Raw genomic sequence first — 17219 nt, 5'->3', positions numbered from 1 at the left:
ATGTTGCACAAAGTCAGTCATATGATCCCACTTGTCTCTATAAGGAGCTCATTTAGTTCAGGCCTCTGGAAGCTCTTTTTTGGATATATTATAAATATTATAACGAATCTCCACTATGTAGCTCCTCTGTACTTCTCCAGCCATCCCCTCCCCCAAAGTCAGGCACGGCCATATGACTTGCACTAGTCAATGAAAGTGACAAATGCGAGATTATCTAAGATTCTTCTCTGCCATTATGACTGTGATGTTAGAGTTGCCATCAGTCTGGATCCTGGATCCTGGATCCTGGATCCTGGGGTTAGAAAGATGTGAAGTAAAGCTTCCCCTCTTACAACACATGAGGATAGTTTAGTATAGATGAGAAATAAACTTTTTTTTTTTTTTTTTTTTGAGACAAAGTCTCATTCTGTCACCCAGGCTGGAGTGCAGTGGCGAGATGTTGGCTTACTGCAACCTCCAACTCCTGGGTTCAAATGATTCTCGTATCTCAGCCTCCCAAGCAGCTGAGACTATAGGCATGAGCCAACACGCCTGGCTTTTTGTATTTTTAGTAGAGGGGGTTTCACTATGTTGACTAGCCTGGTCTCGAACTCCTGACCTCAGGTAATCTGCCTGCTTCAGCCTCCCAAAGTGCTGGGATGACAGGCGTGAGCCACTACTCCTTGCCCAGAGAAATAAACTTAAAAAAAAAAAATCACTGAGATTTTTGTTACTGCACCATGATCTAGCTGTAGTAACTGGAAACTACAAAGGTTACTTTTACCTCTGATGGAAAGCTAAGAGAGAACTGAAGAAATAGCATAATCCAAAAAAATCGAGGAAACGGGCCCTTCTACGATGTAGAGGGGCAGGTGTAAAGGATTTAACCTTGGCAAAGAACAGTGTGGCCTTTACTGCTGGCTTCTTGGAAGTAACCTCTAAACCCTTGGGATGTCATGTTTCATAGTGTTTTTGTTTGCCTGGGGCCCTGGGTCATGCAAGATAGTCTAACAATGTGATTTAGTGTGAAAGAGCTGGGTCACATGGTATCAGCTCCACCTCCTGAGGGACTGGAAACTGAAATCAGCCATATGGCTAATTAATCATATCTACATGATGAACTCCAATAAAAACTCTGGATACCAAGGCTCAGATGAGCTTCCCAGATGGGTGCAATTGCTTATGCCTGTAATCCCAGCACTTTGGGAGGCCGAAATAGGACTGCTTGAGCCCAGGAGTTGGAGGTCACCCTAGGCAACAATATAGGGAGACCCTGCCAATACTAAATAAATAAATAAATAAATAAATAAAAGCCAGGCATGGTGGCACATGCCTGTGGTCCCAACTACTTAGGATGCTGAGGTGGGAAGATTGTTTGAGCCCATGAGGTTGAGGCTGCAGTGAGCCGTAATCACATCACTGTACTCCAGACTGAATGATAGAGCAAGACTCTGTTTCCAAAATATAATAAACCAGGCATGGTAGTTCATGTGTGAAATCCCAGCATTTTGGGAAGCTAAGGTGGGAGGACCACTTGAGCCCAAGAGTTTGGGGCTACAGTGAGCCATGATCATGACACTGTACTCAAGCCTGAACAAGAGAGCAAGACCTGGACTCAAAAAATAAACGAATGAATGAATAAATAAATAGGATGCTGCTAAGGCCTAACACTTACCTGTTCTTTTTTTTTTTTTTTTTTTTTTGAGACGGAGTCTCCCTCTGTCACCAGGCTGTAGTGGGGTGGAGTGACCTCGACTCACTGCAACCTCTGCCTCCAGGGTTCAAGCGATTCCCCTGCCTCAGCCTCCCGAGTAGCTTGGACTATAGGTGCACGCTACTACACCAGGCTAATGTTTTCTATTTTAGTAGAGACGGGGTTTCACCACGTCGGCCAGGATGGTCTCAATCTCCTGACTTCGTGATCCGCCTGCCTCAGCCTCCCAAGTTGCTGGGATTACAGGTATGAGCCACCGCACCCAGTCACTTACCTGTTCTTAAGGTTAAGTTACTCTAGGCTGGGTGCAGTGGCTCACACCTGTAATCCCAGCACTTTGGGAGGCTGAGGCAGGCAGATCACTTGAGGTCAGGAATTCGAGACCAGTCTGACCAACATGATGAAACCCTGTCTCTACTAAAAATACAAAAAAAAAAAAAAAAAAAATTAGCCAGTCGTGGTGGCACGCACCTGTAATCCCAGCTACTCAGGAGGCAGAGACACGAGAATTGCTTGAACCTGGGAGGCGGAGGTTGAATTGAGCTGAGATTGCACCATTGCACTCCAGCTTGGGTGACAGAGTGACATTGCACTCCAGCTTGGGTGACAAAAAAAAAACAAAAAAAAAGGTAAAGTTACTCCTTAAATTTAACCCTTGCATTAGTATCTACAATAGCAGCATCCTCTTTCCAGTCCCTTCAGCTGCAGAGTGCAAATAATGAAAGCAGTATTGACATATTCTAATAATGCTGCTTGATACGAGCAGGCCAAACTGAACAAAATTAAAATACCATGTATGTACCACAAACTACATCTTCTATATAGTATTTATTGTTACCAGACAGGCAGGCTTTGGAGTGAAGATAGATACGGACTTAAATGCTAGGTCTGCCACTTACTAGCTGTGTGACCATAAACAATTCAACAAGTATTTATTTTATTTTATTTTTTTGGAGACAGAGTCTCGCTCTGTCCCCCAGGCTGGAGTGCAGTGGCGCAATCTCGGCTCACTGCCAAGTTCCGCCTCCCGGGTTCACACCATTCTCCTCCCTCAGCCTCCTGAGTAGCTGGGACTACAGGCACCCGCCACCATGCCCAGCTAATTTTTTGTATTTTTTAGTAGAGATGGGGTTTCACCGTGTTAGCCAGGATGGTCTCGATCTCCTGACCTCGTGATCCACCCACCTCGGCCTCCCAAAGTGCTGGGATTACTCAACAAGTATTTATTAAATGCAAAACTGAGGATACAAAATATAAGACATAGACTGATCTCAGGGAGCTCATATTCCATTGAAATCACTGAAATGGACAATCAAATAGATCACTGGAATTTGGTGTTAAGTACAACAAAAATGGTGGACCTGATGTTTTTAGAAAAGTAACTCAGATTGGCTTTTTTTTTTTTTTTTTCTTCAAGACAGGGTCTTGCTCTGTTGCCAGGCTGGAATTCTGTGGTGTCATCATGGCTCACTGCAGCCTCAACTTCCCCAGGCTCAGGGGATCCGCCAACCTCAGCCTCCGAAGTATCTGGGACTATGGATGTGTGCCAGGCCAATTTTTGTATGTTTTGTAGAGACAGGGTTTCCTCATGTTGCCCAAGCTGGTCTCGAAGTCCTGGGCTCAAGCGTTCCTCCTGCCTTAGCCTCCCAAAGTGCTGGGATTACAGGTGTGAACCACTGTACCTGGCCAGATTGGTCTTAATGAGGTGCTATAGTACACACAATACATATACGATGTTCTGTCAAATGCAGAGGCTTTTTCAAGGGCATAGGTATTTATCAGTACTTCATTTGCAACAAGACCATACTTAAACAATTTTTTTTTTGTAGAGATGAGGTCTTGCCATGTTGCCAAGGCTAGTCTAAAACTCCTGGCCTCAGGTGATCCCCCAACCTGAGCCTCTCGAAGTGCTGAAATTACAGGCATGAGCCGCTGTGCCTGGAGTACACTTTTATTTATTTGTTTGTTTGAGATAGTCTTGCTCTTTCACTTAGGCTGGAATGCGGTGGCGTGATCTCGGCTCACTGATTCTCCTCTCAGCCTCCGAGTAGCTGGGATTAAAGGTGCCTGCTGCCACGCCTGGCTAATTTTTGCATTTTTTAATAGAGACAGCGTTTCATCACGTTGGCCAGGCTGGTCTCAAACTGACCTCAGGTGATCCGCCTGCTTTGGCCTCCCAAAGTGCTGGGATTACAGGCGTGAGCCACCGCATCCGGCCTGGAGTGCACTTTTAAACATCACACTACTCCACTTATCTCCCAACATTTTTTCTTCAAAAGTATACATCCTTGAAATACAATTTGTATTCAGTATAACATTTTTCATTGTTTCTCCAAAAGGATCAGCCTGGCCCAAGGTAGGCCATATCACATAGGCAAATCACCAGTGAATTAGGCTTTTGAATGATAGTGATTATATAAACATGAATAAAAGGAATATTTGTCTCTATCTGGAATTTGGCTGCCTCTAAAGACCTTTCAATTGAGGGTACAAGTGTTTTGGGGTTTTTTTGTTTTTAAATAGAGATGGGGTCTCCCTGTATTGAGCAGACTGGTCTTGAACTCCTGGGCTCAAGCAATCCTCCCACCACTGCCTTGTAAAGTGCTAGGATTACAGGTGTGAGCAACCACACCCAACTCAAGTGTTCTTAAATATTTTCATATACATAGGAAAAAAATAAATCTTGCTTTCTAGATTTTAACTTACCAGTAACAGCTGACTGTCCCTGCTAAATATATAGCTTTATATCAATACTAAAAAGAAAGATAGGGTCTTAGTCTGTTTTAGCTGCTATAACAAAATATTGGACTGGATGGCTTACAAAAGACAAAATTTTATTTCTCTGGAAGCTGGAAAGTCCAAAGTCAAAGTACTGGCCGACTTAGTGTCTGTTAGAGAGCCAGCTTTCTGGTTCACAGACAGCTGTCTTTTTTTTTTTTTTTTTTTTTTTTTTGCTGTGTTCTCACATGGCAGAAGGGGCAAGGGAGTTCACTGGGGTCTCTTTTATAAGGGCACTGATCCCACCAGCCCTGATGACATAATCACCTCCCAAAGGCCTCCAAATACTATCAAATTGGGGATTAGATTTCAACATCATGAATTTGGGAGTATACACAAACATTCAGTGTATAGCAGAGAGCATAAGAAAATCTACCCCTATTCACCCATTATAATAATAGTGCCAGCCAACATTTATTGAAGGCTTACCATATGCTAGGCACTATTTTTACATGCTTTAAGCATATTTATGCTTTAAATGTATAATTTCACCTCATCCTCATAACAATCCTAAAATGTATGTATTATATCTGAATTTTATATATGAAAAAACAGATAAAGTGGCCAGGCATGGTGGATCACGCCTGTAATCCCAGCACTTTGGGAGGCCGAGACGGGTGGATCATCTGAGGTCGGGAGTTCTAGACCACCCTGACCAACAAGGAGAGACCCCGTCTCTACTAAAAATACAAAATTAGCTGGGCATGGTGGCACATGCCTGTAGTCCCAGCTACTTGGGAGGCTGAGGCAGGAAAATCACTTGAACCCGGGAGGCGGAGGTTGCAGTAAGCTGAGATTGGGCCACTGCACTCCAGCCTGGGTGAAAGAGCGAGACTCCATCTCAAAAAAAAAAAAAAAAAAATTAGCCAGGGGTGGTGGCACGTACCTGTAATCCTAGCTACTCCGGAGGCTGAGGCAGGAGGATCACTTGAACCGAGAGGCGGAGGTTGCAGTGAGCCCAGATTGCGCCACTGCACTCCAGCCTGCATGACAGAGTGAGACTCTATCTCAAAAAACAACAACAACAAAAAACAAAAACCTTACACAAAATAAAATGTTAAAGAAAGGATGAGATTTAGACAGAAAAAAGAAAAATAAGGCCAGGCGGGTCCAGTGGCTCACGCCTGTAATCCCAGCACTTTGGGAGGGCAAGGTAGGTGGATCATCTGAGGTCAGGATTTCGAGACCAGCCTGACCAACATGGTAAAACCCTGTCTCTACTAAAATTACAAAAATTAGCCACGTGTGGTGGCAGGCACTTGTAATCCCAGCTACTTGGGAGGCTGAGGCAGGAGAATTGCTTGAACCCAGGAGGCAGAGCTTGCAGTGAGCAGACATCAAGGCCACTGCACATCAGCCTGGGCAATAAGAGCAAAACTCCATCTTAAAAAAAAAAAAAAAAAAAAAAAAGCTTCTCAATGACCAGCCAGACATCAGGATGTAGAAAATAAATAAATGAGTATAGTCTTCTCACTAACTTATTTTTATTTAGAAAAATATATCTTTCATTTTAAAATATTTACTTAATACATATGGGTTGTTAGTTTTGTATAAATATTCTACAACTTAAAAAAAAAAAAAAGGAAAAATAGATTCAGGTGTGGGTGGCTCATGCCTGTAATCCCAGTAGAGGAAGGATTGCCTGAGGCCAGGAGTCTGAGATTAGCCTGGGCGACATAGCAAGACCCCACTGATACAAAAAATAAAAAATTAGCCAGGCATGGTAGCACACACCTGTATAGTCCTACTTACCTATTCAGGAGGCTGAAGTGGGAGGATCACTTGAGCACAGGAGTTTGAGACTACTGTGAGCTATGATCATGCCACTGCACTCCAGCCTGGGTAACAGAAAGAGACCCTGTCTCTAAAAGTAAAATAAAGAAAAAAAAAAAAAACAGAAGCTTCGAAATTTTCTTCCTGCTTTTCTTTTTCTTTTCAGATGGAGTTACTCTGTCACCCAGGCTAGAGTGCATTGGCACGATCTGGGCTCAATGTAACCTCCCCCTCCTGGATTCAAGCAATTCTCCTGCCTCAGCCTCAGAAGTAGCTGGGATTACAGGCGTGTGCCACCACACCCTACTAATTTTTGTATTTTTTAAGTAGAGACTGGGTTTCACCATGTTGGCCAGGCTGACACTCCTGACCTCAAGTGATCCATCCACTTCAGCCTCCCAAAGTGTTGGGATTACAAGTGTGAGTCAACACGTCCGGCCTCTTCCTGATTTTCAATAAATTACTGTCACGTACCCCACTTTGGAGACCACAGCTTTAGTTCACAGGCAGTCAAATTCCAAGAGCAAAAGTGAAGATTACCAGTATTTCTCAAACTTAAATGTATATCGTGGAATGAGTACCACCCCCAGATACACTTTTTTTTTTTTTTTTTAAGACAGTCTTGCTCTTTTGTCCAGGTCGGAGTGCACTGGCATGATCTTGGCTCACTGCAACCTCTGCCTCCTGGGTTCAAGCAATTCTCATGCCTCAGCCTCCCGAACAGCCACCACGCATACCACCAGGTGGCATTTTTTTTTTTTTTAAACGGAGTTTAGCTCTGTCACCCAGGCTGGAGTACAGTGGCGTGATCTTGGCTCACTGCAACCTCTGCCTCCCATGTTCAAGCGATTCTCCTGCCTCAGCCTCCCGAGCAGCTGGGACTACAGGCACAGGCCACCACACCAGCTAATTTTTTTATTTTTAGTAGAGACAGGTTTCACCATATTGGCCCGGCTGGTCTCAAACTCCTGACCTTGTGATCTGCCTGCCTCAGCCTCCCAAAGTGCTGGGATTACAGGGGTGAGCTACCGTGCCTGGCCTTGTAGTTTTGATACAGACAGAATTTCATCACGTTGGCCAGGCTGGTCTCAAACTCCTGACCTCAGGTGATCCACCCTCCTCGGCCTCCCAAAGTGCTGGGATTACACGCATGAGCCACCATGCCTGACCTCAGACACATTTTTAGGAGCAAAACTAGACCAATAAAAAGTTACAGAGGAATTTATGCTCTCTTTGAAGCTCCCAAGCATCCAGCCCCACCAAGCTTTCCAAATCCTGTGCCACAGACACAGGCTGAAGGCTGGTTTGGGAATGGGGAGGACTCTTTTCCAAATTCAACAGTATGCTTTTGGGAGTATCAGCTCCCAGAAGATTCCCTTAGGCAAAGGCACAGAGGAAAGATGCTGCCTTCAAGATTTCTGGGACTGGCTGGAAGGCACCTGAGAGCCTCCTAGGATTTCAGGCCAAAGACACGTTAACATCCAAAGTTGCTACAGAAGTGCCTGAAGTTGCCAGGCTCCTAAAAATCCAGTCACTACCAAGTTCAAATGAAAACTTTTTCTGTACAAAGAACATGTTTTTCACACTGAATCCTCTCACATATCCCTTATTCCACAGTATGCAAAGTTGTGAAGAGAGACTAATATTAAAAACATGGGCAACTAGGTATTCCTATATATTAAAAATGATTAGTTTTTTAAATTCTGAAATTCTATCTTTTAAAGTAATCCTAACATGTGAGAGTAATGTTGAGTTCCAATTCCCCCAAAAGGTTAAACTTCCCTTTTTACTTCCTACTTATTTTTTTTTCTTCCCAAAAGAACATGGTTAATGCGAAGTTAGAATTTCTTCTTTAAGGCTTGAGTTTGAAAAAAATCATCAACTCCTGTAAGTTGTTGCCATATTTGGAAGAGAACAAGTTCAGGAAAAATAATCAAAAGTAAATTCCTCACCAGTCATATAACTTGACAGTATGCACTTACACACACATAGCAGCTAAACCATAAGGCACTTTTAAAGGGAAAGTCAATATCGTGGGGACTTTCTGAAGAATACCTTTACACTTTCTCTTTGCATTCCTACTTGGATCCCTGCCTGAGAAAAATTATAAATTTATACATAATTTTAGAAGGCCTTCAAATATCCATAACAGTCAACATATCAGGGAATTTTTACCTGGTAAGGGAAATGTAGCTGTCTTTAGCTCCAGAGAGCTGACCTAAGAGTGATGTTTCATTAACCAGTATGTAAGGTGTCGCTATACTCCAAGTTAACCATCTCACTCCAGTAAGTTTGTTTTCTGATGGTTACACCCAAACTAAATAGTTAAGACTCTCCCTCACCCCTCTACATACATTTACTCTCTCACTCCTGATACTTAACACACATAAATAAACACAAATGCACCTTTTTAAAAGATAAGCTTTAGTACACCACAAGCAGAAGGCATGAGAAAATGTCAGTAGATTCCCATTCGTACGTAAAACTATGTACCAAAATGTGAAGAACTGACAGCTCTAGACTCAAATCTAAGTGGAAGAGTATTTGAATGGCCCATATTGGGGTAGCCACTCAGAACTCTTGCCTGCTTTAAGAACTTAGCATGATCTGGCCGGGTGCTGTGGCTCACGCCTGTAATCCCAGCACTTTGGGAAGCCAAGGTGGGTGGATCACCTGAGGTCAGGAGTTTGAGACCAGCCTGGCCAACATGGTGAAACCCTGTCTCTACCATAAAAATACAAATTCAAAATACAAATTCACCAGGCATGGTGGTGAGTACCTGTAACCCCAGCTACTCGGGAGGCCGTGGCAGGACAATCACTTGAACCTGGGAGGCGGAGGTTGCATGGAGCCGAGATTGTGCCACTACACTCCAGCCTGGGCAAAAGAGCAAGACTCCATCACAAAAAAAAAAAAAAAAAAAAGAACTTAATATGATCTATAAAGCAGCAAAATGGCACATTTTACTAAATAAAGTGTAGCTATTTATCCTAGACTTCACTTAGACAACAATTTCCTCACAATTTTAAACAATATACTAATCTGTCACTAAAGGACTTTGGCTGATGGCTTTATAAATCAAAGCATGGCACCAACAGTAAAGAGGTCAGAAACAGCTGAGTTACAACTTTGGCGGTTTTCCTAGTTTGTGCTTCCCAAGATTCTGCTGTATTACTCTGAAGATGACTCCACAGCTAGCTGAATAAGATTTATAAATCCTAAGTATTCAATAGCTGGTTCTCCTTCAATTCTATACATAGGAACTGCCTGACTCAAAAGAAAGATTAGGCCGGGTGTGGTGGCTCATGCCCGTAATCCCAGCACTTTGGGAGGCCAAGGCGGGCAGATCACGAGGTCAGGAGATCGAGACCATCCTGGCTAACATGGTGAAACCCCATCTCTACTCAAAATACAAAAAATTAGATAGGTGCTGTGGCATGTGCCTGTAGTCCCAGTTACTCAAGAGGCTGAGGCAGGAGAACCACTTGAACCTGGGAGGTAGAGGTTGCAATGAGCTGAGATTGCCACTGCACTTCAGCCTAGGCAACAGAGCAAGACTCCGTCTCAAAAACAAAAACAAAACAAAACAAAACCAAAAAAGATTATCAGTCATATGTGCATTGTGTACACCAACAAAGGCCATGAGATATGAAATATATCAAATAGTCAAGTGTCCAAAAGGAGTAAAGGAGAACTTAGCTACTATTCTTTCATTCTACATATCCCCCCTTTTTTTTTCTTTTTTTCTTTTTGAGATGGATTTGCGCTCCTGTTGTCCAGGCTGGAGTGCAATGGCATGAACTTGGCTCACTGCAACCTCTGCCTCCCAGGTTCAAGCGATTCACCTACCTCAGTCTCCCGAGTAGCTGGGATTACAGGCGTGCGCCACCACGCCTGTCTAATTTTGTATTTTTAGTAGAGACGGGGTCGCTCCATGTTGGTCAGGCTGGTCTTGAACTCCTGAACCCAGGTGATCCGCCTGCCTCGGCCTCCCAAAGTGCTGGGATTACAGGCATGAGTCACAGAACCCAGCCTACATATCCATTTTGTAAGAGTGTCACTGTGGCAAAACCCCAACTGGCAAATGAACCTATTATTTCACCTATACTTCTCTTACACTAAATACAATGAACATAAAAGGCTCAAGAGCCGTCTTCAGGAAGACATTTTTGGAACAGAATTATAAATACTTTGGGTAATAAGTTGCTAGAATTTTTTAAATAAAAATACAGAGAGTATAATATTTCTCTCACCAATATAAACAAAATTAGAGAAACAGAAGAAAAAGCATTTAAGGAAAGATAATTTTAAGAAAGTGCAGATTGAATTCAAATTAATTTTATTTTATAAGGAATTTAGAAAATGAGCAAATATTCATATTAAAAAAACAAAGTCTGTATATCATTCAAATTTTAAGTCAGTGTGACACTAAAAAATGTACTAACAAAGTAATATGTTTCATTTTAGAACAAAATTGTATCAGTGGCTTATCACAACTGATATACAAACACAAAGAAAATGCTAAAATGATGTAAAACTGAATCTCAAAGTGATCCAGTTGGATGAAGGGAGCACCAATTATCATTGATGTGGGACTGCCATATATTCCACCAAAGAAAACAAACTACCACTAGGTGATAACGACGAGCAAATAAATAAACTAGAGGGAGGGAATGAGCCCACAATTCCTGGAATTTTACAGTAAGTGGTTTATTTGTTTTTGTTGTTACATGTCTTTTGTCTGTTTTCTTCCTTCAAGAAATTAAGTGGATGTGTGAAGGATCCAAGAATACTTCCCAGGTATATCTTACTTTTTCAGGAAGAATAACTTTATACTGAAGAAATAATGATTAATATCCCTATCACTTCAGCTACTGAATATACTATTAAAATTATTTGTTTTAACAACTATAGTATGCTTTTATTTTTTTTCTTTTTAAAAAACTGTAAGTCAAGAATATTTAAAGAATGAAAGTCTCTTCATTTAAGAAACACATAGTCGTCCTTTGGTATCCGAGGGGGACCGATTGCAGGACACCCCTTAAACCCCTCCTCTGTACCAAAATCCATGGATGTTCAAGCCTCTTATATGAAATGGCCTGCTATTTGCATACAACCTATGCACATCCTCCTGTATACTTTAACTCACTTTTACTTAAAATACCTAACACAATGTAAATGTTATAGTAAAACTGTTTTACAGCTGCTAAACTGTATTTTAAATTTTTTACATTATTTTTTCTTCTTTTTTTTTTCTATTTTTGATCGGTGGTTGGTTTAATCTGTGGGTGTGAAACCCTTGGATATAAAAGGCTGACTTTATCTATTTAACTCCTGAAAAAAGTCCTTTTTTGAAAAGTGACAATAACATGAAGTTAATACATCAGGAGTCTTGAAAAGAATATTAGGTAATCCAATTATAACAATTTAAATTAGAATATTCAGGAACTGTATCTTGAAGGCTCAAAATAGAATTTATTTATTTATTTATTTATTTATTTATTTATTTATTTTGAGATAGTCTTACTTTGTCGCCCAGGCTGGATGGAGTGCAATGGTGTGATCCTGGCTCAGATTCTCCTGCCTCGGCCTCCTGAGTAGCTGGGATTACAGGCGCCTACCATCATGCCGACTGATTTTTGCATTTTTAGTAGAGACAGTGTTTTGCCATGTTGTCCAGGCTGGTCTTGAACTCCTGATCTCAAGTGATCTGCCCACCTCGGTCTCCCAAATTGCTGGGATTACATATGTGAGCCACAAAGCCCAGCCTCAAAAATACAATTTATGATTCCTTGTGAATTATATTTCACTAAGATGAAGCACATCTAAGTTTAAAACTTGGGTACCATTATGTTTCACAATTTTTGAGAAAGAAAATTCACAACCTACTGAATAATCCTGAAGAAAAATCAGATTAAAAGTAGTAGGATATTTGTAAATACAACATGTATAGATGTATAAAGAAACACTTTCTAGAAGGAAACATTATCGTATTTAATATGTATAGGCTACACTCTTTCTTTTAAGGAAGATTATAAAAGAGGAGCTAGGTATGGAGCCAGAAGTTGTGAGGGGAACCTCAAAGTAGTAAACACTAAAACTCTTTGTACAGTTTTACACTCAGTGTAAAGAAATGCAAAAAATCCTTATACTATTAAATCTTTACTTGTATAAAAACCAAAATTAGTCCAACTACTTTTTGCCCATTTATGATGATAAAAATTGAAACAAAAACTCTCAACCTATTTTGTAAGACTTCTATTATAATATTCTTAAATCCAGTTCATATTGTTCCACAAAGTCATGTAACATTTAAGCTCAAGGTGGGGACACAAAATATGATAGTGAATTTTACCTTTTCTTAGGAAATGATCACAATTTCATTGAAAGTACAGGATAAAGTGAATAGCCCCTTAACGACTTGTGTACTTTATTGTCTTCAATAGAAAGTTCAAATATTTCCATTTTTTAAACCTCTAGAATATTATCCGGACATTTAAAATATTGATATTTAAGTTTACATTAAAGGACATCATACTGTGAAAACAGGCCAGCTTTAAATACAGTTTGATTGTGGGGGTACTTACGGACAGATTTCTTTACCAAATACTAGTTTCTTGTATTTAAAAAAAATCAGCAAGACAGAATTTTAAAAATCTTAATTTACAATACATTGTAAACCGTAGACTGCAACTGCCACATCTATCAAAGACCAGCACAGGTAAAAATCTTTTTTCCGGATGTCTATAAGACTTTGTATCTTCCTTTATTTGTTGGTTGGTATGAATTTTGCTGTAATAGGAAATAAAAGATATGTCATCAGAGAAAGCAAAACTAAAAACAACAACAACAAAAAAAACAACCAACCAACCAACCAACCAACCAAACAACCAACCAACCAAACAAACCCAAATGGGAAATATTTAAGATCATTTCTTTTGCTAACTTATAAAACTATTGGTTATTTAAAATTTTAAATGTTAATATTACTGCACTGAGAAAGGAAAAACTATTCAATAACTAATGATTTCTCTGTTCACTTAACTATTCCTTAACAACTATGTTTTGAAATCAACTTAATGGTGGTAGCATCTATGGGCACAAGATTCTTTTCTATCACTCCTTGTTGAAATAGTCTTAAGCACGTGATTGAACAGCTGTTTTACTTTTTCCCTCTTGTTTTGTGAACCCTCTTTTCATTAAACTTCTAACCCCCCCGCCAAAAAAAGGAATGCTGTCTGAGGGGAGTTTTAGAAAAGCTCTCAGAAGTACACTTAGAGAAAAAACGTTTCCTTTCAAAGGAAATGTACACACTGTAGGGAGTGTTCATAAGCTGCAACTGACACTAAAGACACAAGGACATATCTACCTCCACTGGAAAGGCAGTCTGTAAAGGGCTTTTTCCAAAATCAAATTAAGTCATTAAGTTTAAAGACGCTGACAACACCATGTGTTGGCAAAGATGTAGAATAACTGTAATTTTCATACACTGCTTAAGTGTGAATTGATGTAACCTCCTTGGAAAACTATTTGGCAATACCTAGCCTATAATTAACAATTCTACTCCAAGGTATATACCCAAGAAAAAATCATGCTAATATATTCCAAATGCACATGGAATTATGTTCACAGAGGTGTTATTCATAAAAACAAAAAAGGAATAGCCCTCAATCCAATATATAAATATAAATCAACTGTTATACATTCATATAAATATTATATGGCCATAAAAACGAGTGAATTATTGCTACATGCAATAACACGGACCGATCTCCTCAAAATGTTGATTGAAGGAAACTAGATGCAAAAGGTGCAAACACGTGATTCCACTTATGTGGAGTTAAAAAATCGGGAAAACTAATCTATGATTTTAAAATTCACAATATGGGGCTGGGCACGGTGGCTCATGCCTGTAATCCCAGCACTTTGGGAGGCCAAGGCAGGTGAATCATGAGGTCAGGAGTTCAAGACCAGCCTTGCCAACATAGTGAAACCCCATCTCTACTAAAAATACGAAGTATTAGCCAGGTGTGGTGGCAGGCACCTATAATCCCAGCTACTCAGGAGGGTGAGGCGGAGGTTGCAGTGAGCCGAGATCGTGCCATTGCACTTCAGCTCAGATGACAGGGCAAGACTCCGTCTCAAAAAAAAAAAAAAAAAAAAAAAAAAAAAAATTCAAGGTATGGTTTTGTTGCGGGGAGATGAATAGTGACAAGAATGGACACGGAGAAGACTTCTGGGATATTAGTAATGTTTTTTATTTCTTGATCTGGGTAGTGATTACACTGGTATGCTTATTACTTCGTGAAAATTCATCAAACTGTATGTTTATGATTTGCGTACTTGTCTGTATTTATATTTCAATAAAACACTTATTAAAACAAAACAAATGAAACTTTAAGGTTTTCACTCACCAGCCGGATCAGCTCTTCTTTTATGAGCCTGGTGATTTCTGCCTTTGCTTTCTGCACAGCCAGTTCGTTGGCACCTGGTGATTTGAGTGGAAAGCATATTATTCACATTACTAAAATTACATCGTGTTTACCCATATCACGGAGGTCCAGGAAGAAACACTGTAGGTGACTTTTAGAAACATTGTACTGCCTGCCAAGATGGCCATTTAATGCCTGGTGGAACATTACCCACATTATATAATGGCTGCTTATTATTTTCATTACTTTCAGAGTTTCAAATGTAACCACTAAGGTCATATTATGTGTTAAGAGTTCCTAGCACGGTGACTAAAAAGAGTGGAATAAAAAGACTATTAGCAATTTGTTTGGAAGATAGTAAGAGAAGGCTACAGGGAAATATAACTTCTTTGGTTTATTCATTTAGCAAGTATTTATTAGACATTTATTATTTACACTGAAGTCTGCAAATGTTTCAGAAGGGTGACGTATGAACAAAATCTTTAAAATGAAAGGAGGACTAGCCATTTGGAGGGAGGAAAGATAACAGGAAAAGTATTTTGCAAGGAGATTACATGTGTAGTGGTACAGAGTTAAGACAAGCATGTTTAATTACTGAAGAGTAAGAGAAGTGTAGCCTGGTTGGAAAACGTGTGAAAGAACACGGCAAGATAGCTGACTAGATGAGGTAGGCTGCAGACATTCATTCACAGTTATTAATTTCATAAACATTAAGCACTCACCTCTCACATACTGTGAGAGATTTAATGTATAAAGAACAAATTCATGCTCTTTAAAAGCTTACAGGCCGGGCGCAGTGGCTCAAGCCTGTAATCCCAGCACTTTGGGAGGCCGAGACGGGCGGATCACGAGGTCAGGAGATCGAGACCATCCTGGCTAACACTGTGAAACCCCGTCTCTACTAAAAAAAATACAAAAAACTAGCCGGGCGAGGTGGCGGGCGCCGGTAGTCCCAGCTACTCAAGAGGCTGAGGCAGGAGAATGGCATAAACCCGGGAGGCGGAGCTTGCAGTGAGTTGAGATCCGGCCACTGCACTCCAGCCTGGGCGACAGAGCGAGACTCCGTCTCAAAAAATAAATAAATAAATAAATAAATAAATAAATAAATAAATAAATAAAATAAAAGCTTAGAGATTAGCAAAACAAACTTGTAAAGACATTACAACAGGATGAATAGGAAGTAGTTTACTAAATTCACTTTTAAATACCACTTTTAGGAAGCTTTTCCTGACTCTTTGAGGCAGAGTTAAGTGTTTTCTTCTTTAGTGCTCTCACAATATTGTATTTATACCATCACAAGAGCACATTTTTGAGGTAGAATGGACAAGATATTTTTTCTGATGGGATGTGAACAGTGGAAAAGAGAAACAAGATACTAAGAGCTGGCTGGCAAGTGAAAAAAGGTAGAAGTAATAAAAGAATATATTGATTCCAGGAGGAAAAACAGGTGTTTTTTGGACAGTGATACTGGGTGAAATTCAATTCTAAAATTGCTGTAGTTGAGGTGCTCATTGGACATCCAGTTGAAAATATAAATGAGGTCAATGGAAATATGGACTAGAAGTTTAGAAGTGGCAGAGATCAGAGAGCCATCAAGGGTAGGCTGGGTAGAATCTGGAGCCAATAGACAATGCCAGTGAGTAGGTAAGTACAGATAGGCACCACACTGCACACTGAGAAGAGAAAAAGAGCTTAATCAAAGAAAACTAAAGACTGAAATGTCTAAGAATAAAAGGAGCACTGGGTCTGCAATATAGAGAGCTATATTTTTATCATTTTTTATATTTAAAAAAACACACAAATGAGGGAAAGATTTATAATAAATTAGAAAATTTCCCCCCGTACTAGAAATGAGTAACTTTTCTGTCCCCAGAGAGAGACAGAGACAGAAAGAGAGGCAGAAACAGTTTCATGACAGGAAGGAAAGAATCAAGGCTATGGCTATGAAGTCATAGCAACATATCTAATTTAAATCCTCTACCTCCACTAGCCACGAACCACAACATTATAAAACTATGTGGGGAAGGTGAGTGCCAGAAGGGAAGAGAAACGGAAGAATCAAGACCCAGTCAGACTGAAAATTACAACAAAAATGAAATTTAGGAGGAAAACACATTGCTTGGTGTGAGTGAAGTTTGTTGATACTTTTGTGCAACTTTAAAAAGAAGGAAAATGACACTCTAACCTAGATTTAACTGGTAAATTAATTTTCCTACTTTTGTCAGAGCCCGACAATTTTGACCACTTTAAATTCTGACTTATGTAACTTCTTGTAATAGGTTACATATGTTTATAAGCAGCCATGAAAAAAAGGGCATTTCCTTTCATTGGTCCTAAAACAACTCTGGCTGCTTTTAAGGGATTCTCCACTAGTAAAAAGAGAGGGTCATGGAATAGGCTATATAAATTATACAGGCTGACTAGGCATGTAAGTCCTTTCTGTTCTCCTTCCCTTTGCCTGGTGGGATGCCTGGAGCTGCTGACCCAAACAGAGCCTCCAAGGAGCCAGCCAGGCAGTGGGGTCCCTCCAATTACAGAACTAG

The 17219-nt window shown here is 40.3% G+C and overlaps 1 protein-coding gene across 2 annotated transcripts in view; it reads right to left on the bottom strand.

Moving 5' to 3' along the window:
* Window positions 1–10566: 10566 nt before the first annotated feature.
* DDX46 (DEAD-box helicase 46) overlaps window positions 10567–17219 on the bottom strand; it is a 77069-nt gene continuing 70416 nt past the window's right edge. Inside the window, exons 22-23 of one of the 2 annotated variants that reach the window (XM_010359925.2) lie at window positions 14659–14732; window positions 10567–13036 (exon numbers count right to left, since the gene is read on the bottom strand). In XM_010359925.2, coding sequence (XP_010358227.1) covers window positions 12989–13036; window positions 14659–14732 — 122 coding nt within the window. In that variant the 3' untranslated portion in view covers window positions 10567–12988. The remainder of the gene's footprint in view (window positions 13037–14658; window positions 14733–17219) is intronic. The other variant, XM_010359926.2, reaches the window with a different exon arrangement.

The sequence above is a fragment of the Rhinopithecus roxellana genome, chromosome 3 (assembly GCF_007565055.1).
Source record: "Rhinopithecus roxellana isolate Shanxi Qingling chromosome 3, ASM756505v1, whole genome shotgun sequence".
NCBI lineage: Eukaryota > Metazoa > Chordata > Mammalia > Primates > Cercopithecidae > Rhinopithecus > Rhinopithecus roxellana.
This window is presented reverse-complemented; position numbering and strand designations above follow the sequence as displayed.